The following is a 27,766-nucleotide window of genomic DNA, read 5'->3' on the forward strand; positions in this document are numbered from 1 at the left end:
GGGGCTTGAACTGTCTGATGTCTCTCGTAAAGCTTAAAAATTCCTATATTTCTCTAAGGCAAGTGCTTTTAGCGTTTTCAACTCAGCTATCATGCAGTGCATTTCTTCATCTGCATAAACTCCAAACAACGCTGTTCCAGAGAAAGGAGGACTTAAAATCTCTAGGTAAGCCTTCAGCTTTAAACCTGTGTGAAATGAAGATCAGTGAAGAGCCAGACTATAACAATAACCAGCAGCAGCACTAAGCACTTGGTTAGATACCATCATGCAGCGACGGCCCGTGGAGGGAGTTACGGTGGGGCAGGAGGGCGGGAAGGGGGAGGGGCAGGGTGCTGGTTGCTAAAAACCGGCATATGGATAATTGCAGGTAAGTAAACAATTTAATTAATAAAACAAATTTCGTAGCTCGCACTGCATTGCATTTTGCGATGCAAGGCGCACTACGAAATTCGTTTTATTAATTAAATTGTTTACTTACCTGCAATTATCCATATGCCGGTTTTTAGCAACCTCCACCCTGCCCCTCCCCCTCCCCGTCCTCTTGCACCACCGTAACTCCCTCCACGGGCCGTCGCTGCCATCATGTTCTTTTGGAGTACTTCGCAAAAGTCCTGTCTGTTATCTAGAGGCAATATGTTTTGAAATCTCTAAAGTGTCTTCCACAAAGAGCTATCATACTGTCCAAGAAGAGCAGCAGCGGAGGCTATTTTCATAGCAGTCGCTGCTGTACCGTAGAACTTTCTACCCATCTAACTCATCCTTTCCTTCTCAGGAGTCACTGTGGAGACTGGCGACATGGGGTGTTGTTTTGTTGTTGCCCCCACTATGACATTAAGTCAGGACGTGGATCTGAATGTAGGAAGATGGGACCCTGCCTGTGAGGCTTGAGCTTCTCTTGTAACTATGAATGGCCACACTTTGCTAAAGATGGAGTTAGGAATAACTCCACTTCAGTTTCAAGAATCTCTACAACCAGAGGCAGCAAAAGGTGAGCAGAGGATTGAGGATACAGTGTCTCAAAGATGAAAGAAAACTTAGGTCAGTCCCCTTCTAAAGTAGTATATTCAAGTTGCTGCCCCCCCCAACCAAAACCTCAATTCAAGGTGGAGATATTGTTAACGGGAGAAACCCCAGTTGGCGGCAAATCCGCCAGTCAAAGAACAGTGACAGACTGAAAAAGAATTCGTAGAGTGAGGATCGCAAGTGCTGTGAAGATCTGGACAGACGTGTTGACCTTGACTGATGAGCAGATCTAGAACAGTGTCTAGACCAATGATGTAAACGAGAATGGTCGCATCTACTCTGAATTCTAGAATGTCTTGCTCTCTAAGCTGGTGTCACTGAAGTCTCAGTGGGAGGGAGAGAAGCAATCGGATGTAACAAGGTCAGTAGAGCTAGAGTAGGTAGTGCTGCTGAAGATGGCACTATGGGCTACATAGGTTGAGGTGACACTGGTGGAACTACCAGTTCTTATGTTGCTGGACGAGATTGTGTAGAGGCTGCATCCTCAGGAATGCTTTCTGAGGTAGGAGACAAGGTAACCACTGTCAAGACTTCCCTGTATGGAGGCATTGACTAGTCAGAGGCTGGAAACATGGAAAGGTGGGAAGAAGAGGTGAAAGGCGTGCATTGAGATGAGTCCCACACCAAATTACCTCCTAGACGTCGGCAGCCTTGTTCTCAACAGTGAGCAAGAAGTGACAGAGACAATCCTCAACATCACAGACCTCGACATTGAACGGCACATTTTTTTCTCTTGATGTGAGATCTCTGAATGGATCATGCCTGTGGAAGGTCCCTGGAGGTGGTGGAAGGAACAACAGTAGAGGGGTACACCTTCTCCACATCCTGGCAGATCTTTTTCACGTCTGCATAGCTCTTCCTGTAAACAATGAAGCCTTATCTTCTCCCTGTCGTTCAGTTATACCCAATCTCTTCTTGCAGAATTCAGGACAATCGGAGGACAGGAAGCACACAATACTGACACAGTGAGAATCTGTTTGGCCATCAGTCAGTGGTCTTGTCAGCAGGAGCCAGAAAAAAGAACGGTCTCAACTGCTACCTACAAGGTATAACGGGGTACTGGAGGTGCTCTGTGTCTTAAAGGAGCAGTGCAGGTTTTCCTGAGACTTATCAAGTTTCAGTATATATGACATATCTGGTCTTATTTTTCTCGCCCTTCCTTTAAAAAAAGGTGTGTGAAAGTGCTTTTTATGTCTAAACTTTCTTTTAGTGGCTTTGTACATATTTTAAAAATAGCTATAAAAAAAGAATCAAAAACTGGCCCATATAACCTGTTATAGGCTGTTCTGAAACGTATTTTTTGCAGAAAAAAACTTTTTTTTCCCAAATATAAATGTGTTTATTTTTAAATAATATGTGCTTTAGAAAAAGGTGCTCTAAGATTCCACATGTTAGCAGGGCTATTCAGATCTTCTGACTTATAATGAAGATTCACCGGGGGGAAAACAATGATTTTAAAAAATAGAACTTAATATGAATAATTTACATTGCCATTCGAAAACATCTCATGTTGCTTAAAAAACCAATATACATGATTAGAATTAAAAAAATGTAAAAGCCTTTAATTGTATTAAAATCAATGGGAGTTTCAGAGAGAAGAAAATAACATTTTTGCAACAAACACGCTGCGTGAAAAGGTTTTTCATAACAGTTTTTTCAACAAAGGAGTAAAGTACTGGTGATTGATGTTTCTCTCGATTAAAAACACAACCCTGTTTAATTTGCTATTTTCAAAAACTAAAGCAATACCAATGTTCAGTGTGAAATAGTGAAAATAAGGCCTGCAGAAAAACTAATATAAATAAACTCAGAATTATGTAATGATTATTTCTGCACCCGCTGCATATTGCTTTGGCTAGGAGTTGAAAAGACACTGGGGCTGTCAAGATGGTTATATTGATACCTTAACATCAACAAGCATTGGCATAGCCAATAGGTCTAACTTTTGGGACCTTATAAGTATTTAGTTATGCAGCACAATATCCTTGGTGCAACAACATCAACTGTTGCATGGCTAAACACTTATAAGGTCCCAAAAGCGAGACCTATTGGCTATGCCAATGCTTGTTAATTCTTATCCCCATGGATTGGAGAGTGCAGAAGCCACATTAAAGATCAGCTCGTTTTGGACTCGAGGGGCAAAGAGTACTTGAGCTGATCCATCTGTTTGGAAGTTGGCTCAAGCTTTCATTTGCTCAGCCCCCTCTCCTATAAATGATCCTGTCAATGCAGTGATATAATCAGATGTATTAAGTTCAAACATTTCTGCGTGTTAGTTTTTTGAATTTTTTTTATCATATATTTTATATGGTTTTTTGCACAGTTTATAGGTCAAGCATGTTCAGGGCTCGGCTCATGCACAAGCTCTTAGAGCCTACCCAGACTCCCGGCTCTGGTTCGGGTCTCCCTGTTAATTTGTTTGGTCACCCACCGCTCGGTTAGGTAGGAGGGTAGAAATGACGAGGTCTACAACCTAGTCTGCCTTCATTCCACACTGTGGGGGCTGACATTTTGGAAGAAAAAATACTCCATATCTGAAGGATGAGGCGGGGGTGGGGAGACTCCGTTCTGCTCTAATGTGAAGCCGAGGCGGGTGCGTAGGAAAGCAGCAAAACAGTCAACAGCAGCAGCGCTGCCTTATTAAAGACTGAACACACTGCGTTACCACCACAGACGTGTGACCGAGGGTGGAAGACCTGAAATTAGCTTTCTCTTTCTATTGACAGCAGCGTTAAGGGGGTTGTGTTCCAGAGGCAGGCTCGGCGTGCGGTGGGGAGGATGCAAATTAAGGCATCAGTGAGACGTGCTGAACATTCAGACCAAGAAGGGAGCTCTCCACATCATATAGTCCATTAAACCCCAGATTTGAAGGTGGGCGCGGTGACAGTGAGGGCCCCTCGCTTTGTTTCCTTTGGCAGTCACGCGCTTGGTCTGAGCGGCTGTCACTCTCCTCAAAGACCGTTGCGCGCTCGGATGGAAAGGGCTGACGTGCGTCGCCCATCAATCACAGCATCTCTGACAAAATAAGCTGTCGAGAGGGTGGCAAAGTGAGTTAGATAAGGCTGGAAGGCAACAAGAGAAGTCTTGGCGGCACAAAATGCAGTTTTAGAAAGCATTGTAGCAAGGCACATTATGTTTATTTATTTTATTTGACGGTTTCTGTAGCGCGGACCTGACCCGTGGGTGTCCGTACGCTTTGCATAAAATTACTAAAAATGTCTAAGATGTTGGAGAACAAAGAACAACAGTGAATGTAGCAAGGACAAGGATAGATTGAACAGATTCAGATTCAGTTATGAATGATACCAAAAAGTACAGGATCATTACATGATTAAGTTCGATTAGGGGAAGGTGAAGATAAATATGAGAGTACCCAGTGGCCGAAAAAACCACCCGAAGTGCATTAAAAAGAAGTACTGGCTGTGCGGCCTTAACATCAAAGCGGCCGCGAAAATGATCGCGATCAAGCACGGAAAGCATGCGCTTAATGAGCATGACGAGGAAAGCCATATGGCACCTCCGCTCGTAATCGCGCGCGCGCACACATGCACGCAAGCTGTAGGCCGGCAATGGTAGCATTTTTTTAAGCCCTTTACTAAAAGTCTCGCCAGTTAAGCGTATGCGCTGGGTCAGGCGAGACCTAAAAAGGCAACCAACAAGGGCATGGAAAAACAACTTTATTAAATATGTGATGACAACTCTACAGGAAATTGCAGATGTCTTGAATTCCCTAATTATTTAGGACCACCAAATGAGTGATCTCTTTCTGGATTATCCAGGAGAGAAATACATTAATAATGATCTTGGGCTTCAAAAAATAAGTACCTTCCATTCTATAGTAATGTAGAATATGGGATGAGCAATAACATTTATATTTACCTTAAACATAATTATAGATATTCCACAGGCTAAGAATGGAAAACATAAAAGTGTAGTTTTCATTAACTAAACAAATAATGTACATAGAGAATGACAGTTTAAATAGCGTTGTCTTTCATTCCTCTGACAATCAGACTTGTTGAAGTTTAAATGAGAGGCGAAATGCATCTTTGCATATCTTATTACTGTAATGCTTAAAAAAAGGGGGAAAGAAAAGTTATTTTTAAATCCCAATGGAATGATTGACAAACCAAAAATCAGCCAGAGAGGACTCTAGATTCTATGTGACACAAACAGAGGCTGCTTTGTTACTTAACTATGCTCCGATACACGCTTTGCCACTGCGTCACAAGAAAGAAGCATTATATAAATGAATACAACACAGACAACAGTCACAGGAAGCCATGGCGCAAGAAAACCTCTACTATACAGTATATATGACAAAGAAGAATTCAGTAGGGATGCCTCCAACAACAAGGGTAACTGTACCAGAAGGACATGCTTGAGGTTGCCCTGCTGCAATAGAGTTCATCTAGTAGTCTCTACTCCAAAGATCAGCCTGGCATTGTCCAATGTGAAAGCAGCCATAGTGATGCTCTGCCTGATAGAGGCAACAAACTGCAAACTGATGGAAGAAATGATTTAAATATTCTCAGCCACTGGAGAGCACACTGGGCCGCATTCCAGTCTATTGTTTTGCCCACTATAGCATTTTAGACAGACTAGCCTTATGAGAACCAGCCTTAGTTAAGTTTCTATAGGACCAGTTGTGACCGAACAGCTAAGCAAGGCCAACACTATTCTGTTGCTTGAGTTCACGTTCAGACGGGACGTGGCCTAGAGGATTGGTATGGTCTGTGCCTACTGGGGCAGAACCAAGGTCAATTCAAATATGGCTGTTTCTCGTATGAAATGGCGGGGTGGGAAAAAAACAATGGACTGTTGCAGCCCGGAGCAATTACATGTGGCTAAGATTAATTCAAGCAATCAAACCCTTCCCTGTTTTCCCTCTGGTAAAGGAGCAACCAATTGCTTATTCCCCACTACAGTGTCAACCCACGATTTTGTGCCTCCTGGTTTTGCGTCAAGGTGGCCATGGTTGTTTTTGAGAAGGTCGCTGGTGAATGTGAATATTCTACATCAAAAGTAGGCCTCATTTGTCCCCTCTGGCTTTATTACTACGCCATGTCTCAGAAAGATAATATGGTGTCCCTGGGCGGCATACAGCTGGAATGAACATCCAGCAGTGAAAAATCAGTTCTTCTGTGCTAGCTCAGAAAAAGACTGAAAATAAAGTAGGGATACTGATCCACTTTCACCAGAAGTTTCTGACTCGAAACAAAGTAGATAAAGCTGTCTGAAGTGAAAGTAGCACAAGCAATGAGGGAGGCCAAATAAATTTCAGTAGCCTCCATTTGTCTATATATGAGGGACATATGATGGTGAATAAGACATGCAGCAACTTAAGGGAACCTCAACTATGAAAACTAGTGGAGGTGAGCAAGCCCTTAAGCAGTTTTCATACTTGGAGTGCTTTTCTGACCCTTACACGAATGCAAGTACCTTTTTGAACCACTTTAGGGATTCCATCAACCCTATTTCCTAGCCTGTTGCTTTTTCTGATGAAAGTTGGTAGCATTGATGCTACTCTCCGGTGGGCTGTGCCATAATATAGACTCCATGCACATCCTCTGGTGAAAACACCGAACAATGAAATGTAATACTTTTGTGCCTTTTTTATAACACTATGTTCCCTTACTCCTAAAATCTCAAACTTCTTTCTGAAAGGAGTCCCAAGTCTTTATCGATCTAAGGGTGAAGAAAAAGTAAATACCTTTGGTAACAATCTTTCTGGTGGATACTCTATCTATGGAACCTTCTTCACAACCTCTTATCGGACCTCCTCTTCTTAACACAAATCTGTCTCACCTCATTGTCAGCTCTCCATAAGCAGCAGTCATCCTTTCCACACCCTTCCCCCCCTCTCGGTTTCAAGATCGCAAGACAGGACGGAACCTGCAAACTTGGAGAAGGATTAGCCATCACTTTTAAAGAAAACATCCACTGCTCTCTCTCACCCGCAAACTCCAATAATCTCCTGGAACAAGTTATACCTCTCCAGCAACACCACCTAGGTAGGGGCCTTTCTCTACCAACCTCCCGGACCATGATCTAATTGCAAAATCATAATCACTAACTTTATCGCCCAACTCCAGCTCCTCCTTTCTACTTGGCAATCTCAATTTCCATCCGGAGGACCACACAGACACAAACACCAACAACTTCCTGGAGGACCTGAACACACTCAAGAGGTGAAGGACCCAAGCCGCACCAATGGACATCTCCTAAACCCGTTTTTCACCAACTTCACCAAAATCATGGTGAAAAAGCCACCACCCTTTACCTGAACCAACTACTTCCTTGTGTGCGTCCACCTGCTAATCCCCCCCATCAACACCGAACTACACATCCCATAGCCACTTGAACAGAACTGCAACAGGATCATCAAAAAACATTGATCACAAAGTTCCAGGTCTGCCGTCAGCGGCACTACCACAACCTCTCACGATCCATCATCGACTTTAACGACTTTAACACCTACATAACCTCCTGTTCAGCCTCCCAGCCCTGCTCAAGGCCATCAATGCCCCTACTAGCAGACCACAAACAAGCTGGTACACAGAAGAGTTAAAACTCACCAAATGCCATCCCAAGCATCTTGAACACTGATGGAAACACACCCAACATATCTACAAATCAACCCTTCGGTCTACCATCATCAAATCAGATCCAATAAATGATCAGCACTGACAAATTAAGAACAGCATCAACAACGGCACACGCATTTTTGCCATAGAGAAATACTTCACCCTGCTAGCCATTAGCATCAAGACATTTACCCCATCAAAGGCCCACTGTACCTAATTGTCCCATTATTTCAGCGACAAAATCAACACCATTTACAACAATGTCACTCCCCAACTGGACCCATCCACCCTCTCTGCCTTCTTACATGACGAGTCAAGCAACCTGGAAACCACTGTGACCTGCTGGCCCACAATAACCACAGTAGAAACAGGATTGACCATGCATTCCATTACTCCAGAGCCTCATCGGATCCCTACCTAGACTTCATCTTCACCAAAGGACATGATCCCATCTGTGTTGCACCCATCCCGATACTCAATGGCTCCCTCCGACAGCAACCTTCGCGGATGCCGGGGAACCACCCACCAGACTACTCCTTCTGAAGAAACCCTCAGAAGACCCAAAGTTGCTGCTGAACTACCAGCTGATCTCCATGTTCCCCAACCCAGCTTAAGTCCTGGAGAAATTTGTCAATGAAACACTGGCTGACCACTTCAACAACAAGCACCTCCACGACCCCTCTGAATAAAGTTTCAGGCCTAACCACTGCACTGAGACTGGCCTGTTTGCCGCCACCAATGACATAAGCATGATCATGGACAGAGGTTACACCACGGCACTCATTCTGTTCGACTGTTAAGCTGCATTCAACATAGTCTACCCAGCCCATCCTTATTCAGTGTTACAACAAAACCAGCATAGAAAGAGACCTGCTCTCTGGTGGACCAGCTTCCTCCTCACCAGAGGCACCCAACCTGTCAGTCTGACATCATACATCATATACATCAGCTACTGCCAGGCTGATCAGCGGGGTTTCACAAGGATCATCCCACTGCCCAACACCTACATGGCACTGCACACCAACGCAACCCAAATCCATCAGCATCATCAAATAGAATCAGCATCATCTCATGCACCGATGATACCCAGCTCATCCTCTCCCTCTGAAGACAGTCCCAACACCAGGACCAATTTCACCGTCAGCATATCCAAAATCACCAACTGGATGTAGACCAACGGTCTGAAGCTCAACTCAGACAAAACGGAAGTGGTGCACTTTGGAAAAGACACTTCACTGTCGATATCAGCGTGGTGGCCAGCCAAACTCAGACAAACACCAATTCCGGCCAATCAAGCTAGAAACCTAGGGATAGTGCGGGACAACCAACTCTTAATGACCTTGTTGTTTTAGTTGGTCACCACCTCCTGCTCCCACAACCTCCAGATCCTTAGAAAAATCATCAAATGCCTCCTGCTTAACACTTGTACATCCATCACCCTGGTTTTGATCACTTACAAACTGGACTACGATAGCGCACTCTTTGAAGGCATCACCACTTAGCTCACCATGGGGCTCCAAGTCTTCCCAAACACAGCAGCCAGACTTGTGCTCAACCTCCTACTCGACACAGAAGCAACTGCACACATCCCAAAGACCTCTACTAGCTCCACATCCCCAAACACACATTCTTCAAGTTCTTGACACACACATTCAAAGCCCTAAACAATCTAGGACCCTCACACCTTAACAGCTACTTCAATTTCCACACTCCTACTAGAAGCCTCCGCTCGGCCAGAAGTCTGCTCTAACATTCCCCCCGCATCTAAAGAGCCAGAGATGATGAGCATGCTTTCTTGTACTTGGCTCCTAAAGTCTGAAAAAAGCTTCCCATGCACATCAGATCTGCAAGCTCAGTCATCGCATTTCACAAGAAACTGAAATCCTAGCATTTCCATTAGGCTTCCGTCACAGCTGGCACAGGCTTTTCTTTCTAGCGCCTGGATACCCCCCTGGAAAAAAAGGTTAAATATACAAATAATTGTTACATAAATTACCTACAGATTATTCACCATTGAGCATCCCAGGTGCCAGGCAAACTGCATCCAGAAAATGTCTAAGACAGGTCTCCAGGGCCAGGGGGACGGCCGCTAGCTCTGTCAGAAGTAAAGACGTAGTGACATTGGTGGAGCCTTATACAGCTCCCTGATGTTCATTCTCATCTGTTTTTAACCATGTCCCTTGAGGGGCCTTTGAATGTCCTTCAAATAGGGGGAGGAGGATAGAATTGCTGATGAACCTGCAGGTAGATAGAGTATCTACCACAAAGATGGTTATCAAAGAGAGGTACATTTTTCTTCTGATTCAATCAATCAATGCATTTATATAGCGCGCTACTCACCCGGAGGGTCTCAAGGCGCTTGGGGATGGGGGGGGTCCGCTACTGCTCGAACAGCCAGGTCTTGAGCTGCTTCCTGAAGGCGAGGTGGTCTTGGGTCAGGCGGAGGTGGGTCGGGAGGGAGTTCCAGGTCTTGGCGGCCAGGTAGGAGAAGGACCTTCCTCCTATGGCGTCTCTTTGGATGCGGGGGACGGCGGCGAGGGCGTGGCTGGTCGATCGAAGCTGGCGTGTGGGCGTGTAGAAATTGAGGCAGCTGTTGAGGTATCTTGGGCCTTGGTTGTGTAGGGCTTTGTGTGCGTGGGTGAGGAGACGGAAGGTGATTCTCTTGTTGACCGGGAGCCAGTGCAGGACTCTCAGGTGTCCGGAAATGTGGCTGTGTCGGGGGATGTCGAGGATGAGTCTTGCTGAGGCGTTCTGGATCCACTGGAGTCTCTTCTGGAGTTTGGCGGTGGTTCCGGCGTAGAGGGAGTTGCCGTAGTCCAGTCGGCTGGTTACGAGGGCCTGGGTGACCGTCTTCCTGGTCTCGGTGGGGATCCAGCGGAAGATCTTACGTAGCATGCACAGGATGTTGAAGCACGACGAGGAGACGGCGTTGACTTGTCTGGTCATGGAGAGGGAGGAGTCCAGGATGAAGCCCAGGTTGCGTGGTCTGTAGGTTTGGGTGCGCTGCCCAGGGCGGTGGGCCACCAGTAGTCGTCCCAGGCGGAGGGTGAAGAGCCCAGGATGAGGACTTCTGTCTTGTCTGAGTTAAGTTTCAGGCGGCTGTTCATCATCCACTCGGCTACGTCTGTCATCCCTTCGTGTAGGTTGGCTCTGGCGGTGGCAGGGTCGTTGGTGAGAGAGAGGATCAGCTGGGTGTCGTCGGCGTAGGAGATGATGTTGAGGTTGTGTTGGCGTGCGATGGCCGCAAGGGGGCTCATGTAGTCGTTGGAGAGGGTGGGGCTGAGTGATGATCCTTGTGGTACGCCGCAGATGACTTTGGTGGCCTCGGATCTGAACGGGGGGAGGCGGACTCTCTGTGTCCTTCCGGCGAGGAAGGAGATGATCCGTTCTAGTGCCTTCTCTTGGATTCCGACGTTGCTGAGGCGCTGCACTAGGGTGTGGTGGCAGACAGTGTCGAATGCCGAGGAGAGGTCCAGGAAGATAAGGGCCGCAGTTTCCCCGTTGTCGAGCATGGCTCGGATGTCATCGGTGGCTGCGATGAGGGCGGTCTTGGTGCTGTGGTTGGCCCGGAAGCCAGACTGCGAGAGGTCGAGGGATCCGTTCGTCTCGAGGAAGGCTGCCAGCTGCTTGTTGACGGTCTTCTTGATGACTTTGGCTAGAAACGGGAGGAGCGAGATGGGGCGGTAGTTTTTGAGTTCGGTGGGGTCTGCTGATGGTTTCTTCAGTAGAGCGCTGAGTTCGGCGTGCTTCCAGCTCTCCGGGAAGGTAGCGGTGTCAAAGGAGGTGTTGATGATGTCCCGCAGGTGGGGTGCGATGACAGCGTCGGCCTTGTTGAAGACGTGGTGAGGGCAGGGGTCGGTTGGGGATCCGGAGTGGATGGAGTTCATCGTGCGTCGGGTTTCATCGGAGTTCATCGGAGTCCAGGCGCGGAGGGTGGTGGTGGGGGGTGCAGGTGCGGTCGTGGGGTGCGTTGGCTGTGTGATGAAGCTGTTGTGTATGTCTGCGATCTTGTTGTGGAAGTAGGAGGCGAGGGAGTTGCAGAGGTCTTGTGATGGGGTGATGTCTTTGTTTCCGGTGTTGGGGTTGGAGAGCTCTTTGACGATGTTGAAGAGTTCCTTGCTGTTGTGTGCGTTGTTGTCCAGTCGTTCCTTGAAAGCGGTTTTCTTGGTGGTGTGGATCAGTTGGTGGTGTTTTCGAGTTGCAAGTTTGAGGGTGGTCATGTTTTCTGGAGTTGGGTCTCTGCGCCAGGCTCGCTCGAGGGCTCGGCAGTTCTTCTTGGAGCTCTTGAGTTTGTCGGTGAACCAAGGTGCTTTTTTGCTGCCGGGTCTGCTGGGCGGGGTCCTCAGTGGGGCGAGGTCGTCTGCGCAGTTGCTGATCCACTTCGTGAGGTTGTTGGCGGCCTGGCTGGGGTTCGCTGAGCTGGCGGGGGGGGTCTTGGCTCAGGGATGTGGCGAGCTGGTCGGCTGTGATCTTGTTCCAGCTTCTGCGTGCGACCTGTTGCTGGTGGTGGTGGATCGTGTTCTTTCTGATGCTGAAGTGGACGCAGCTGTGGTCCGTCCAGTGGAGTCCGGTCGCGTGGCTGAAGGCGATGTGCTTGCTGGATGAGAAGATGGGGTCGAGTGTGTGTCCGGCGTAGTGGGTGGGGGAGGTCACCAGCTGCTTGAGGCCGAGGTTGGCGAGGTTATCCAGCAGGGTGGTGGTGTTGCGGTCGTTGTTGTTCTCCAGGTGAAAGTTGAGGTCCCCGAGGAGGATGTAGTCATCGGAGGGGAGGGCGTGCGGGCTGATGAAGTCGGCGATGTCTTCGCTGAATTGTGTGCGTGGTCCCGGGGGTCTGTAGATGAGGGTGCCTCTGAGGGTGGTCTTGGGGTCGGTGTGGATCTGGAAGTGCAGGTGTTCGGCGGCTTTGAGGGTGTCGTCGGTATAGGTCGTGATGCGGATGGTGTTTTTGTGGACGATGGCGATGCCTCCTCCGGTCTGGTTGACGCGATCCCTCCGGGTGATCTTGATTCTTTCACCTGCAGCCTCCTCACCTTTAAACATATTCCCAAGCAATAGACAAACTAGGAAGCGGGTCTGAAGGAAATACAAGCAAGGTAAACCTGTAGTACCACACCAGTGAGGTGTCCATCCAACAGAACCCCAGAATCCACAAAATGTTTTGCAAGTATCTGAGAGAAGCCCAGGTTGCCACTTTACATGTCTACCACTGGCACTCATCTAGCCTATGCAGCCATGGAAGGCTTTCCCTGGTGGAGTGAGCTCATGTACCCTCAGGTGTCTCTTTTTTCCGGCAGTGCATAATATGCAAGGAGAAAGCACTTTTTTTTTAACTGTCTTTCCTTTTTGCTTTTAGAGACCTGTGCACCCCACAAAGAACTGGTCATCATGCCTAATTTCTTTTGTGCAGCTAATGTTATAGCTCATCACATGCCTGGGCTCCAGTCTTTGCAACAGCTGATCCTCCTTGGAGGGTGGTATGTTGGATAGAGGTGGGTAACGTGATATATTCTCCCTGATGGAATGGGGACACCACTCTCAGAAGGAAAGCCGCCTTAGTTCACAATGCAAGCTTATATGGGAAGAAACACTTGAAAGGTGGCCTAACACTTAAGGCTTGCAGCTCACTAACACAATGAGCTGAGGTCACCACAACCAAATATACAGTTTTATAAGCAAGCAGTTGTAACGGACAACCATGCAGGGCCTCAAATGGAGCACCCATCAAGAACTTCAAAATTGAATTCAAGATTAATTGGGCATTATAAATGGTACAGCCAGAACATGTTTATCAAACCCTTTCACCATCTGACAACCACCAGTGACTTAAACAAGAAAGGCCTGGGAGACTTATAAAGGCAGACAAGGCTGCAATATATCCATTGACTGAACCAACTGCACAACATTGCTGGGCCCAGGACAAGGTCAACTAAAGAATTTCGAGCAAAGACGGTTTCAAACAATCAGTTTGTCTGCCTGAAATACCATGTCACGAATGTATTCCAGCTCCCTGAATAATCAGACTTAGCTGAGGACCGACAAGCTGATAAGATCACGTCAATCACCTGCGGTGGAAACTGAAAAGGACTCAGATTACCCAACTCAATCCCCACACATAAAGGAGTGACTCCTGGAGATTGGGGCGTAGGACCTAGCCCCCTGATTAGGACAGAAGGTGCAGAAGATCTGTGTACTATGCTCTTCTTGGCTACTACCGGGCATGAGATTGGTTTGGGCCTGGCAAATCTTCCTCAACTTCACAGAAATGAAGGTAATGGGAGGAACACATAGTGAAGCGTAAATTTTCACTTCAACTGAAACACGTCCCCAAACTGATGCTTGAGGGCACAGAATGTAGGGAAATGGATATTGGTGCAAATGGCAAACAGACTGACCTAAGGTGTGTCCCACCAGGCAAAGATGTCTTGTGGTCAGGAAGATGATACCAACTGAGGCTGTCAACTCTTACACAGAGTGAACCCGCAATATGCATACAACTCCCCTGCAAATCAAATAACCCGGTAACCTCTAACAACTGAACACCACACTTATTAATATACAATCATTGCTCAGAAACAACCATCTTAAATAAACCCCAAAAAGGCAGAACTACTCCCCCAGAAGTAATCCTTTACCTATTCTAGAATGGATCAAGAATTTGGACCCTCTTAACTGCTCTTTCTCTCTGTCTAACTCCATTAGGTCTCTGGGCATTACCCTGGACAAAACAATGTACATTGAGGAGCACATCAACAACGCTGCCAAAGTAGCGCTCAGAACACACAGACATCTCAAAGCTGTTTATCCCCACAAGAAGATCTTAAGATGTAGTGCAGTCTATATTCATATCAAAACTAGACTACGGCAAGTACCTCTTTACAGGAACTCCTAAATGCCATCTGGCGTACCTTAAAGCTGCTCTCAACACAGCTGCCATACTCCTCACAGGTACAAAAAAATTGACCAAATCTCTCCTGCTCTCAGTAGTCTTAAATGGTTTCCTATGGAAGGAAGATGTTTTTTCAAGACAACCTGCATCACCCACAAAGTGCTTCATAAAAAAACTCCAGAATACTTAGAAACCAGAATTTCAAGAGCTGGAAGAGACTGAACACTGAGAAGCTCCAACGCTTTTCTTCTCATTCCTCCCAACTTCAAGAAGAAATCATCTCAGTCCCGCTCCTTCTCAGGTAATGCTACAAAGATCTGAAACTCGCTACCCTAAGATCTCCGCTGCAACTCCTCCTTCCCCTCCTTCAAAAGGGATCTAAAATCTTTACTTCTCAACAGCTACCCCAACATGCACACAAACTGTTCTTCATTTCCCTGGTTGGTTAACGCCTTCTAGATGGCCACACGCCTTGCTCAATCGCCTTTTTGTCCCTGATGCCTTTCTCCTCCATGTGCCTTGTGTTTTACTTTGTGACTTCATAACCATTTAGTGCTGTACTGTCTAGTGACTTTCACATTATGAATTCCCTCATATACCTCTTGTAAACGCATTTATGTATTCTCATAACCTGAAAGCGCTCTGATACCCTCGAATCCAGTTAGTGCTACATAATACTCAAAAACAAAAAATAAGATAAATGGTTGGCTACCAGACGCATCTTCTTCTGGCACACCCAAGTCCAGAGTCTCAGAGCTTTCGGGCACAGAAACTGAGACCCTTTTACTCCCTTCTTGTACCACATCACAGTCATGTTGTCTGTCAAAATCTAGTGAGAGTGAAAAGATGAAAGGAAGGCCTTAAGCACCAGACATTTTTCCCAAGACTGATGTAGGCACCTCCTTTGGTGATTAGAGGCCTTTGATTTCCAGTTACCGCAGATGCACACCCCACCCAAAGGTGGACGTATCCATCACAACCATGGTCACTGCTGGCGGGGGACAAAAAGACCACCCTCGAGTCAGGTTCTCCTCTGTTCCCCACCACCTGATCCTAGCACTACTGGAGGGTCATTTGATTGTGCGTAACCAGAAGCATGCAAGAAGCCAACAGAAGGAGCAGCTGTAGAGCCATTAAGACTGGAATCTGAGCTCCGACCTAGAACATCGGAATCATAACTGAAGATTGAAGGTCCAGAGTAAGGTCATGTCCAGTACCACCCATATGGACAAGAGGTGTTAGGTGTGCTTCAGATGAGTCTTGGGTATGCTGATTGAGAAAAGCAGCATCTTCAACTTTTCCTTGTGCAGTAATAGTTCAGACGCCTGAGGTCTAGGATCGTCCGAGAACTGTAGTGCTTCTTGGAAATATGGAAGTACAGAAAGGAATACCCCTGCACTATTTCCTGCTTTGGCACCAATTCAAATGTTCCTTTCTGCAGCAGAATAGCCAGTTCCTAAAATCTGTGAATGGCCCTTCGGTGGAAGGGATACTGAGAAGTTATGGGGGTGGGTGGATGCTGCTAGAAGGGTAAGGTATAATCCTTTTCCAAAATCTTCAGGACCCCCTGGTCTGAAGTTAGGGCGCTCCAGGGCTGCAAAAAAGAGCATACCAATCCCCCCTTCAAGGGCATCGCATGGTCCTTCACAGATGAACTACTGCACCTTCCCTGGAGGTGCAGGGATGTGGTGGGGGGTTTATCGGAGGAGAGAAAGAGGAGAAAGTCTGGATGGGTGGCCATGTCTCTTGCCTCTGGATTGCCAGACAAGCGGGGGTTTTAGGTTGCTGGCTGACCGCTAACTGGCACTCCTTAAAAGAAAAGCCCCTGCAGAAGGACTTGGGCCTATGAATGGACACAAAATCCTTTGTTAATGACTGTAGCCCTGATGATCTGGTGGTGGTTCTACCCTTGTTAAAACTTTCCAGCGCAACATCTGCTTTCTGACCAAAGAGACACTCACTGTCTACTGAGAATGCTGATGACTGCAGTCGGGCATGTCGTCTGAACGCTGCAAACGAAATCATAGCGCTGGCAACATAGTTGTTTGTATCAAGCATGCCCTGAAAATATGGTGGGAAGCATCCTGCCCGTCACAGATCACCACCGCAAAGTGCTTCCTGACAAGGTCAGGTAAGCTGATAGCCACCGATGCTGCCATATCCCAAAGGGCATTAGAGTAGCCCCTCTATAAACTGGCTACATTCAAGGCACTGGGTAAAACAGTATTGTGGAGGATGCCTGCACCACTAAGCTTTGTGGAGAAGGATCAAGGGACAAGAAAGCTGGGTCTCCAGGAGCTGGACTGTAACAGCAATCAATGGTTTAGTTCTCTTTTGGGCATGAGGTGGGCCTGACCACAGCTCTTTGACTGCTTCCACAAGAGCTTCATTAAAGGAGGTGAGGGGTTCCACAGTAGAGACAATGGACTGCAGCACATCAGTTAAAATGTTGGGCCTGTATTCCACTGAGGGAAGAGGGTGTTCAAGCTCTTCAGATGCCTCAAGTGCAGCATTACTTCTCAAGTCTGCTGGTGTTGGGCACAGAGTTAGATTACTGTCAATGTCTGGTGATGTATCCAATCAACAGAGTCAGGAGGGAAGGGGATTAGAGGCATCTGCATTTCCTTGGACATCTGAGGATTTCTGGTCTGGGCCTGAGCCAAAGATTGTGGATTGAGTTCCAATATTGATATTGGGCACTAGGCGCGTTTCTTGATATTGTTCCTCCTCTAAGGCAGTGGGCCTCTCTGCTAGATTTCATACTCTTTACAAGTTGCAGTAGAGCTTCTGGGGAAGGGAGAGGCGGAGGTCCTAAAGATGTCAGGATCAGAAGAAGAGCAGGGACCAATGTTGGAATATACGTCAGAGGTGGATACTCGAGGGGCCCAGTATAGGCTGAAGCGAGATGGTATTGGGATATCTCATACAGTGCCAGGGGAACACTCAACCCCAAACGGGCGATGAGCCAGAAGGCACATCAGAGGGGACTGTTTCTCTCCTGAACATATCCAGCGTTGCTTGTTTGAATACGTCCGGATCTGCCTCCAGTGCTGGTAACTCAGGGTATGCGAGTGCCAGTATAATCATGGGCTCTTTCTGTCGGCAGAGGCAGGGTCTGGACACTCTAGGGGACAGTGCCATTAACTCTGGCTCTAGAGAGTAGTGGGCCGGTGTGAAGCAGAAGGTGGAGACGTACTCCTTGACTTAAACTTTCTGAGAGAAAAGGAGAGCTTCTTTTATTTCTAATGAGGTCTCTTCTGTTTTGAGATATTGAAGATGGAAAAGAGCAAACTGGAGATCTGGACCTTCTAGATCATAATCTGGATCGATTGATGCACTCTACATTCCCCCCTGATTCAGGGCATAAGAGCCACCCCCCTCCTAAATCTTCTTCTGATTCATTTACAAACAGAGGTTGCATGATGGCGAGTGGTTCCTTGAACCAAGGTGCCACAGAAAATCATGCAGGTCTAATACACATCCCTCCCCATCATACCTCCAGCTGGGTTTAAATCTGAACTTCTCTCATGGGGACATGTCCTTAGCACTGTACATCTGGAGAGCAAAAATCTTGTCACCTCAGAGTAGTGGAGAAAAGCTTCCGACCTGCTTTGAAAAGGAGGGGAAAAAACAGAACTGGCAATTGAGCGCCGTAGTGGGCACTACAAGCCTTCAGTCTCAACACCACAACAGCACTTCCAGTGTTGAGAGAGAGCCAGACTCCCCCCACCCACCCTGACTGGTGCCAGAGAGCTACTTCAGAAATTTCCAGATCCAAATTGGCATCTGGTCTTTTTGAAAGCGCAGAATTTACAGGTAGAAGTATACATCAGAAGTTACTTTTCCACTGCAGCCATTAGTTCTTGACACAGGGTTCTGAAACAGTGAGGAGAAAATGTGTCAACACTGAAACAGGGCTCTGCCCATCATCCCCTTTGGTATCGCTCTCATCTACACAAGGCTCTGAAAAAAAGACCCAACTATGTTATAAAATATAAACAAAACTACCAAGACAAGCCCCAAGGCCAGTCAAAGCCATGTTTGAACGTGTAGTGTGTTAAACAAGCCAAACATGGCCTCGTTAAGACTTCCTTACCTAGCTGTTCTGTCGCAGTTCGCTTCTCCGATGTTACAACTGAGTCAACAGCTATCGGTTCATCAGGTACACTACCTTCTTGTTGTCTTTTAATGGGTTCTTTCATCCCTAGTATGAGACAGTTTAATATGTGAATACTATAATAGAGTTCCCTAACTCTTCGGTGACTGAATTCTGGAATATTTTCACACTGCTGAACATGAAAATGAACCCCCGGTTAAAAAATACTTCCTTTATCACACATGCAGGTCTGATTGCGGCTCTCCATCTAAAAGTCTACAACCAAAGGTGCTGTTCACTAAACTTCAGTTTGTGACAAATGGGCTTCTGTCAACAATCAAATTCACAATATAAAATCCAAAAGCAACCTCACCTCACCGGCTTGAAACTCGTTCCAGGGGTAATTATTTCTATTCCTAAATGAATGTGCATGCCAAGTAGTCATCCAAACTACACAAAAGGAGATACGTCACATCACACGCATTAAAATCGTTTTATCCGTATTACTCATGGAACCTATTGCTTAGATGAAAAATAAATATTAAATGCAATTGGGCCATTAAAACTTAGTTGGCTTAGTTGAACTAAAAAAACGTTGTTGACTCAACAACGGTACACTTACTGCTTTATTTAACGGCTTCTCATTTTTTCTTGCTGGAGAAGGAATACGTTGATTACTCTGTAAGCTTCTGTTTGTTGCATGTGGTGCTGTAGATTAACATGCTGTGCATATTTCTGCTATTTTGCATTGGTATTGGATGTCATAAGTTGCTTTTCTTCGAAGAAGTCTTTTGATTCTCAAAGTGTCGGTCACTACTCCTATGGATGCAGATGTGCATGTTCACCTACTTCACTGTAAGATAGGTTTTCCCCAAACAGGTAAGAGTATGTATGGAGTGGTATGCAGAGAAAAAAATAGTGAACATGCAAGTAGAAAGACTCATCTTAAAGAGAAAGAGATCTATAACAATCACTGGGTTTCGGGGAGGAGGGTGGGTGCATGCAACTCTACAATACTACATGCAATGAACAGATACTTAGAGGGTATGTAACATATTCCATTCATAGCATGTGTGGCTGTAGATACGCATGCTGTGTACAGACTGAAAAGCAGTATTCCCTTAAGCGGTGGATGCCAGTGAATGGTGCTGAAACAAAATCGAGAGGACACCTTGACCAAATCTGACCTGTTCATTTGACAGGAAAACCACACAATAATGTTTTGTGAAAGTGTGTGGTGTGGACCAAGTGGCTGCTCTACCAATGTCTGGAATCCCAATGAAAGTCTTAGTAGCGCCCTGCTTGAGGATGGAATATGGCATGGGGCAGGAAAGTAGAGATTTTTTTTCTTGCTTTAGAGGAGCAGATCTGGACACATTTAAAATCCACCTGCCAATCTCTGCTTTTGAAATGGCGTGGCTTTTATGAAACTGTGATAAAGCTACAAATATCTGTTGTGTTTTGTTAAAGGATTTTGTTCTGTTAATGTAATACATAAGAGCACACTTAACATCAAGGGCAAGGAGTGCTCTCTCAGCTAACAAGTCAGGTTGTGGGAAGAAGACTGAGAGCTTAATGGATTGGTAAAGGTAGAAAGAACAGACCACCTTTGGCAAAAAATTAGGATTGGTTCTGAGAGCTACTTTGTCCTCGAGGACTTGACAAAAGGGTTCCTGAAGAGTGAGGGCCTACAGTTCACTGATAAATCTTAGTGAGGTGATTGAGATGAGGAAAGAAAACTTCCAAGAGAGGAATTACAGAGGGTATGAATGAAGGGGCTCAAAAGGTGGCCCCAATCATCAGGTGAGGACAATATTCAGGTTCCACAATGGGGCAGGAAGTACCCCATGTGGGATTGCCCTCTTAAGGCTCTCCGCAACAAATATTAAGAGAACAGAGATTTCGAAAAGGGAAGAGTGTTCCCTGTTCTGCATGTATGCCGCAATAGCGGCTTGGTGTAACGTGAGTGAGATATATAACAAGCACAAACTTTGAAGGTGTAATAGGTAACAAATATTGGGGTGAGTGGATTAATGTTGTCTGGGGTACAGTAATGCAGAAAACATTTCCACTTAGAGGCATAGCAGGTGTGAATGGAGCTTTCCTTGGTATGTCCATTCACTCCTGCGGCAACCCAAGGTTACCACACTCTAGAACTGCAGGAGCCAAATCACTAGGTGAGCTGCCAGGGGCCCGGGTGCCTGACCTTGCTGTGATATGGAGTAAGAAGGTCAGGCCTGTGTGGGTGCTTCTTGTGTGGGACAATGGACGTCTCGGGCAGGGTAAAGAACCATGGTTGTCTGGCCCATGTCGGAACTACCGGTATGAGGAGGTAAGGGATGTTTGCCTCAGCTTCCAGACCACATATGGAATCAGTGACAGAGGAGAAAAGGCATAGACGAAGATCTCTGACCATCCCCAGAGTATTGTCTATGGATAGGAATGTGGAACTGGGATGCAAAGTTTCAGCATTTGATGTTTTCTGCCAAGGGGTGCAGGTCTATGTCTGGGGTGCCACTTGTGGACTTGTTGCTGCATTCTGCTGAGCATGTCTGAAAATGTGTTGTCCACTATCGGTGGGTACCCTACCAGGTCAAGAACCCTATGATGGATTTCCCAGTGCCAAGTCCGTTCGGCTAGACCAGACAGGGGAGGCGAGTGAGTGCCTCCCTGCTTCTGGAGATAAAACATGGCGGTCATGCTGTTGGCATGCACTGGGACCACTTTGCCTTGAATCTGAGGGAGAAACACCATGAGGGCTATTTGAATGGCTAACAGCTCCAAGTGGTTGATGTGGATACATCGTAGATGAGGAGCCCACTGAACTTGGACTTTCATGCTGTTTATGTCCCCCTCAAGCTGACTAGGGATATGCCCGTGGTGATGAACACTTGCAGAACATGGTCTGCAAAAGACCTCCCCTGCAACAAGTGGTTGGTGCTCTTACCAACACTAGATCTTCCATGTGACCCTCGATTTGTGAACATAGGCTCAAAAGGCACTCTTGAAGCGAGTGCATAGGAAGCCTTACAAGGGGCAATAAAGCAATATATGAAGCCATCATTCCTAGTAAACACATAACAGTGCGGATGGATATGTTAGTGAGTGGCTGGAAAAGAGGCAGTAATTGTCAAAACACCTGCATCCTCTGAAGGCTGGTAGAGGCTTTGCCCAAAAAGGAGTAGATGGCCGCCCATAGAAGAGGCAGGATCTGGAGTGGTTTTAAGTGGGATTTTGTAGCATTTACTGTGAACCCTAAACTGTGAAGGAGGAAGACTATGGCCTGGATGTGAGCCAGGTAATGAGTCTACTTGCACTCCTGATCAGCAAGTCATCAAGATAAGGGAAAACGTGGATTCCATTCCTTCCTAGGTGGGCAGCCACCACTGCCAGACACTTGGTGAACACTCTTGGAGCCATGGTGACTCTAAAGGGCGCCACCTTGAACTGGCAGTGTTTACAACTGACCATGAAGCGGAGGTAGATTGGATGAGCTGGATGAATCGGTCGATGTTGGCCATGAAGCCACCTTTCTGAAGCAGTGGGATGACATTCTATAGAGTGAGCGTGTGGAAGAAACAAGTTACTTACCTGTAACTTTAGTTCTCCAGTATTGGTAACTTTCATAGATTCCCCAATACTGGAGTAAGTGTTGTAACAATATGTGCCTGTTGAGGGGACAGAGGTTGAGGATTGGATCCATTCTACTTGGGGATGAGAAAGTATAGGAAGTAGATGCCTTTGCCCTGGTGTTGGAGGGGTACTGGCTCTATGACTCCTTCTGACAGAAGCGCTCTTCTTGAACCTCCTCTTGATGCAGTGTGAGGTGTTCAGGGCTAAGGGCATGGGTGCAGGAGGGAGATGCTTGGTGGAGTGGTGAGAAGCTCTAGACAGTAGCCATGTTGGACCATGGACAAGAGCTACTGGTTGGAGTTGATCTCCTACCAATGGGGGAAAGAATCCCTGAATTCAACACCCCCAGCCCCCGTTCAGGTTGTGCATAATCAGGGGGGAATGGGGGGATAGAATGCGGGACAAGTCAGTCAAAGTGTTCCTGGCGACTGATTGCAGAAGGTCAATTACTGGGGTGCCCCTGCATTAGAGCTGTTCCCTCTGCTGGTGATAGGCTTGCTGCTGCCTCTGGTAGGACTGGGAAGGTTCTGGGGAAGTGGCTTTGAAGCTTCCTTAGGAGCCCCTGCTAAAGGAGGAATCCTGCAAGGGGCGCATTGCCTTTTCAGTCTCTGTTCCTTTTTTGATTTCGAGGATTGTGTCAACCTAAGGTCTGAAGTGGTGATCCCTACTGAACGGCAAGATGACGAGGTCCAACTGCACCTCAGGCTTGAAGCCAGGCACACGGAAGTCAGTGGTGGTGCCATAGGATAACTGAAGTATTTAGGCCCCTTGCAGCGGTATCAGCCACAGGCAAGGCACACCTGATGTTGGCATTAGAGAAGGCCTTACCTTTCTCAACCTGCTTTTATGATAACGATCAGGGAGATGCTACAAGTGTCCTTCCATTTCCTCCCAGTAGGTTCTGCCATACCTAGAGAGGAGGCCTTCAGAGTTGACTATGCACCCAAGGGTGGCCATATATACCACTATTTTTCTCCCTGCAGCATCAATCCACTTACTCTCCTTGTTAGAAGGAGACACATCACTAGTGGCCTGGGTTGCTGCTCTTTTCTTAACAGTGGTAACCAATAGTGTGTTTGAAGGAACATGATTCCTGATGTAGAGTGGGTCCAAAGGAGCTGGGTTTTTTTGTGTGGTGTAACTGCAAGGGATTTAACTGGCTCCTTAAAGATGTCAGTGGTTGATGTAATCAACCCCGTAAGCATTAGGAGACACTGCAAAGAGTGCTCTGTTTTGAAGAGGGTCTCCAGCAAGAAGTTCTCTTCTTACACTTCCTGCACATGTCCTCCTTATAGGTAGGTAGGTAGGCAGCTGTGCGTTGGATGATGCTGTGGTACACCAAACTGCCATCTGAAGGTGAGACCCTGACGGGGATATGTTCTAAATAAGGGTCTGGGGGGCTCCACATTGTAATCCTCTCAGGGGTCATCATAAGCACCAGGATACTGAGATGCAAAATCCTCAGCTGAAGAATAAGGGCTAGGGTTCTCTGTGTCAGAGTAAGACTCCAAAGGCCTTAAAGGAGAGAGTATGGGAGATGAGCGAGGAAGAGGCAGGCATAGTCTTCCCTGAAGATATTGGGTGTTTTGGAAGTAGACTGGGCCACCCTACTGTGTGCCCACCATTGATCTAGGCACTGATGTATGGTCTACTTGTTGCGGACCTTCGAGCAGCAGTCACAATTGCTCCTATCGCGGTGCGATGAGAGAAACAAGATGCAGATGGTGTGGAGGTCGGACAGAGGATACTTAAGAGTGACACTGGGGCATCTCCTGAAGGGCATCCTTTCCATTACCTGAAGAGTTTCTTCATTCTCTGAAGAGAGTCAAGAAAATGGGATGGCCCTAATGGCAGAGCGGCCTGGACGGTTACTGCCAATGGGACAGATGAAAGGAACAGGCATAACAAGTTGAAAACAAACAATGAGTCTTTCGGGAGCACATTGGATCACGTCCAAACCCAATGGTGGATAAAAATAATCTAACAAGAGATTTGGTGACCTGCGCATTTACATCCAGAGGAGAAGTCACAGAGACTTTGTCAGTCGAAAGACTTAAAAATAAAAAAAAACATGCAATATCCGAGCCCAACACTAGATAGCAAGAGTATGCGAACCATGTATATCTTCAGCCACACATGATACGAACAGAAGATTACATATATTACGATTGTTCACTATCATTAATAGCTGAACTTATACATCCACTTTTAGGGTTTCTGCAAGGTCACATTACATAGCTGATGGGTTTCAGGCCCCACAACTAACCATGGAGATATTCTGCTGATTATCTTCAGTTTATACTGAAATCCTATCAATGAAACCTTTTTTGACCTTTCAAAAATTCTATTCCAGTTAACATTCCGGAGACCACGTATGTCTTTATGAGATTTCACAAACCATAGTAAGGACATCTAACATTCTCCTCTAAAGCAATACCCTAAATCATCCAAATACCACAACAGAAGTGATTTGTTTAACATGACTTGTGACTAACAAAACCATTGCGATCCTATATCCTTCTAGGGGTTCAAAGTCCCACAGCATTTAAAAACAAATTATGGGCAGCAGCTTTGTACATGCAACTCAACCTTCAAGTTTGACATTTCTTTAGAGCAAACTCACCTATGGTACAACCAGCTGCTGACACCTCAAATCTAATATGTTTGTTTGAGCAATGTGTCTCCTGAGGATGTCCAGGTTAAGGGTCTGAGGCACAAGCTGATCTCGATTTCCAGAGAATTATGTACCAGTTCTGACCTATCACACATTCCAAGAAGTTGTGGATGATGCATGCAGCGATGATGTATAAACGTAAATGGTTCTCTTACCTAGCTGTATTGCAGCTTGTTCTCCTTGAACACTAGCTACTGCTTCACTTGATGTATTACCTGGTGCCAACACTTTATTAGAGCATCTTCTACCTAGCACAAGATGGAAATAACAGCACACATTATAAGATCCTACATCTTAATTTAGCTTTTCAGACAGGTGTTTTCCTTTACTGATTCACCACAGCAAGCATACATCTGTCTGGCAGATGGTATGGACTGTGTGATGTGACTGTGTTCACAAACCTAAAGGTTTTTGTAAATTAGCTCTTAAGTCTAACTTATTTTACTCAACTGATGTAAGGGCAAGTTGTAACCATTGGATTTATGCCATAAATGGATAAAAAGAAAAAGGGAGAAATGACAAGGAGGTCAGAAAGAAAAACTCAGAAAGGGTTATTTAGAGGGGCACAGCAAGAAATCATGTAAAATGAAGAACACCAACTACAGCACAGGACAGTATTTTAGCAGGAGTAGTTTCTTTTCTGTAACTCCAGTTCCGTAGTAGGGGTATCTCTGTGTATAGTCATAATCTAGTGAATAGTCCCGCCCATGTGTGTGGACCCCGGAGCAATCAAAAATAATCTCTTAAAGTGTCGAAAAAATACAGAACTGCACAGACACTTAAGAGAGAATTTAAAGACATATAATGCAGTCTATAAACAGGCTACACTGTCCAGTACTTCAACTAGAAATTCCACCAAAAATCCACAAAACAGCAAAGCCTGTCCAGATTTCCCTTGCCTTCAGCAAAAATCCCTCTGGAATGATAGAGAGGGAGACATGGACAGACAAGCCCCATGGGCTGCCATTATGTGGCTCAGAACAGGATACTGTGCCTTTAAGAGAACTTTCCAGAACTTCACAGTATCCCAGAATGCCCTGCAGGTCCCTCTTACTTTCAGTTCTTTTTGAAGGCGTAACACACCAGACCTGTAGCATTCCTGACATGAATATCCATCTCCACCGGGGAGGAGGGCGGGCGCTTATGACTATAACAGAGATACCCCTACTACAGAACTGGAGTTACAGAAAATAAACTACTCCTTCTGTAGTAGGGGATCTCTGTGTATAGTCATAATCTAGTGAATAGAACGGCAAGCCCATCCCCACACCAAAGCGGCGGTGGAGAAAAGAAACCAACACTACTATTGTGCGAACAAATTCCGCAGAGAAGCCTGTCCAACCTGAGCATCCGCCCTGGCATCAGTGTCCAGACAGTAATGCTTAGCAAAGGTATGAACCGACTTCCAAGTGGCGGCCTTGCAAATTTCTGCAATCGGCACATTACGGAGCAAGGCTGTCGTGGCAGCTTTGCCCCTGGTGGAATGAGCCTTAGGCTTACCTCCTAAGGTCTTATTAGCTTTCTGGTAACACAGTTGTATGCAGGACACAATCCACCTAGAGATGGACTGCTTAGAGGTCGCAAGACCCGTCCTGACCGATCCATAATTGATAAACAATTGGTCTGACCTACGAATACCTTTGGTCTTATCCAGATAAAATTTCAACACCCTCCTAACATCCAGGGAATGTAGAGACCTTTCCGCTGGAGATGAAGGGTTCTGAAAAAACGTAGGCAAAGTTATAGTTTGGTTGACAGGAAAGTCAGAAATAACCTTGGGAAGAAATTTAGGGTGAGTACGCATAACAACCTTAGCAGCATGAAATACAGTATAAGGTTCATTACAACACAACGCCTGAATTTCACTCACTCTGCGGGCCGAGGTAATGGCCACGAGGAACGCCGCCTTCCAGGACAGGTGCTGCAACGAGGCCTTATGAATGGGTTCGAAAGGCTCCTTCATCAAACTGGACAGCACCACATTCAATTCCCATGAAGGCGAAGGAAGCCTGACAAGAGGGAACACTTTCTTCAAGCCTTCCAAAAAGTCTTTGATCACAGGGATCTGGAAGAAGGAAGTCTGTGAAGGGCTTTTCCTGTAGGCAGTCAATGCAGCGAGATGAACCCTAATGGAATGAACATTAAGGCCAGACCGCGCCAAATGTAGAAGGTAAGGAAGGATGACATCTTCCTTGCACGTCGTTGGGTCAAAGTTCCTGGACACACACCAGATACAAAACCTCTTCCACTTGTAAGCATAGGAAGTCCGAGTGGAGGGTCTCTTAGACTCCTTCAGTATGTCCATGCAATCTTCGGGCAGATTCAAATGGCCATATTGCACTATCTCAGGAGCCATGCCGCCAAACTCAAGGACGAGAGGTTGGGGTGCAACATCTGCCCCCCGAACTTCGTGAGAAGGTCCGGCCTGCACGGCAACCGTATGTGTGGAAGGAGAGACCGGTGTAGAAGGTCCGTGAACCACCACTGTCTGGGCCATTCCGGGGCAATCAGGATCATCCGTGCCCTGGACCGGGACAGCTTGATGAGCATCGCTGGAATCAGGGGAATGGGCAGAAAAGCGTAAACAAAGCTGTTCGACCAGTTGATCCAGAGTGCATTCCCCAGCGTCCCTTGCTGGTAGTACCTGGAGGCGAAGTCTCGGCATTTGCTGTTTTCGGCAGTGGCGAACAGATCTACGTCTGGAGTCCCCCACCTTTCGAAGACTTCTCCTAGTACGTCGTTGTTTATGACCCATTCGTGGTTTTCCTGAATCAGTCTGCTCAGTGTGTCTGCCTGAACATTCTGCACACCTGGTAGATGGGTAGCCGTTATCGTCAATCCTCTGGCCAGAAGCCAGCGCCAGATCG

At 46.5% G+C, this 27,766-nt stretch overlaps 1 protein-coding gene across 5 annotated transcripts in view; it reads right to left on the reverse strand.

The window, feature by feature from the left end:
- IFT54 (intraflagellar transport 54) overlaps positions 1-27,766 on the reverse strand; it is a 372,547-nt gene that overhangs the window by 134,231 nt on the left and 210,550 nt on the right. For 3 of the 5 annotated variants that reach the window (XM_086956264.1, XM_086956265.1, XM_086956263.1), the window contains 2 exons: positions 25,055-25,147; positions 18,593-18,700 (listed from right to left, as the gene is read on the reverse strand). The exons of 1 other annotated variant lie outside the window; for it this stretch is intronic. In XM_086956264.1, the coding sequence (XP_086812390.1) occupies positions 18,593-18,700; positions 25,055-25,147 (201 nt within the window). The remainder of the gene's footprint in view (positions 1-18,592; positions 18,701-25,054; positions 25,148-27,766) is intronic. One more of the 5 variants, XM_086956261.1, reaches the window with a different exon arrangement.

The sequence above is a fragment of the Lissotriton vulgaris genome, chromosome 2_1 (genome assembly GCF_964263255.1).
Source record: "Lissotriton vulgaris chromosome 2_1, aLisVul1.2, whole genome shotgun sequence".
Lineage (NCBI taxonomy): Eukaryota > Metazoa > Chordata > Amphibia > Caudata > Salamandridae > Lissotriton > Lissotriton vulgaris.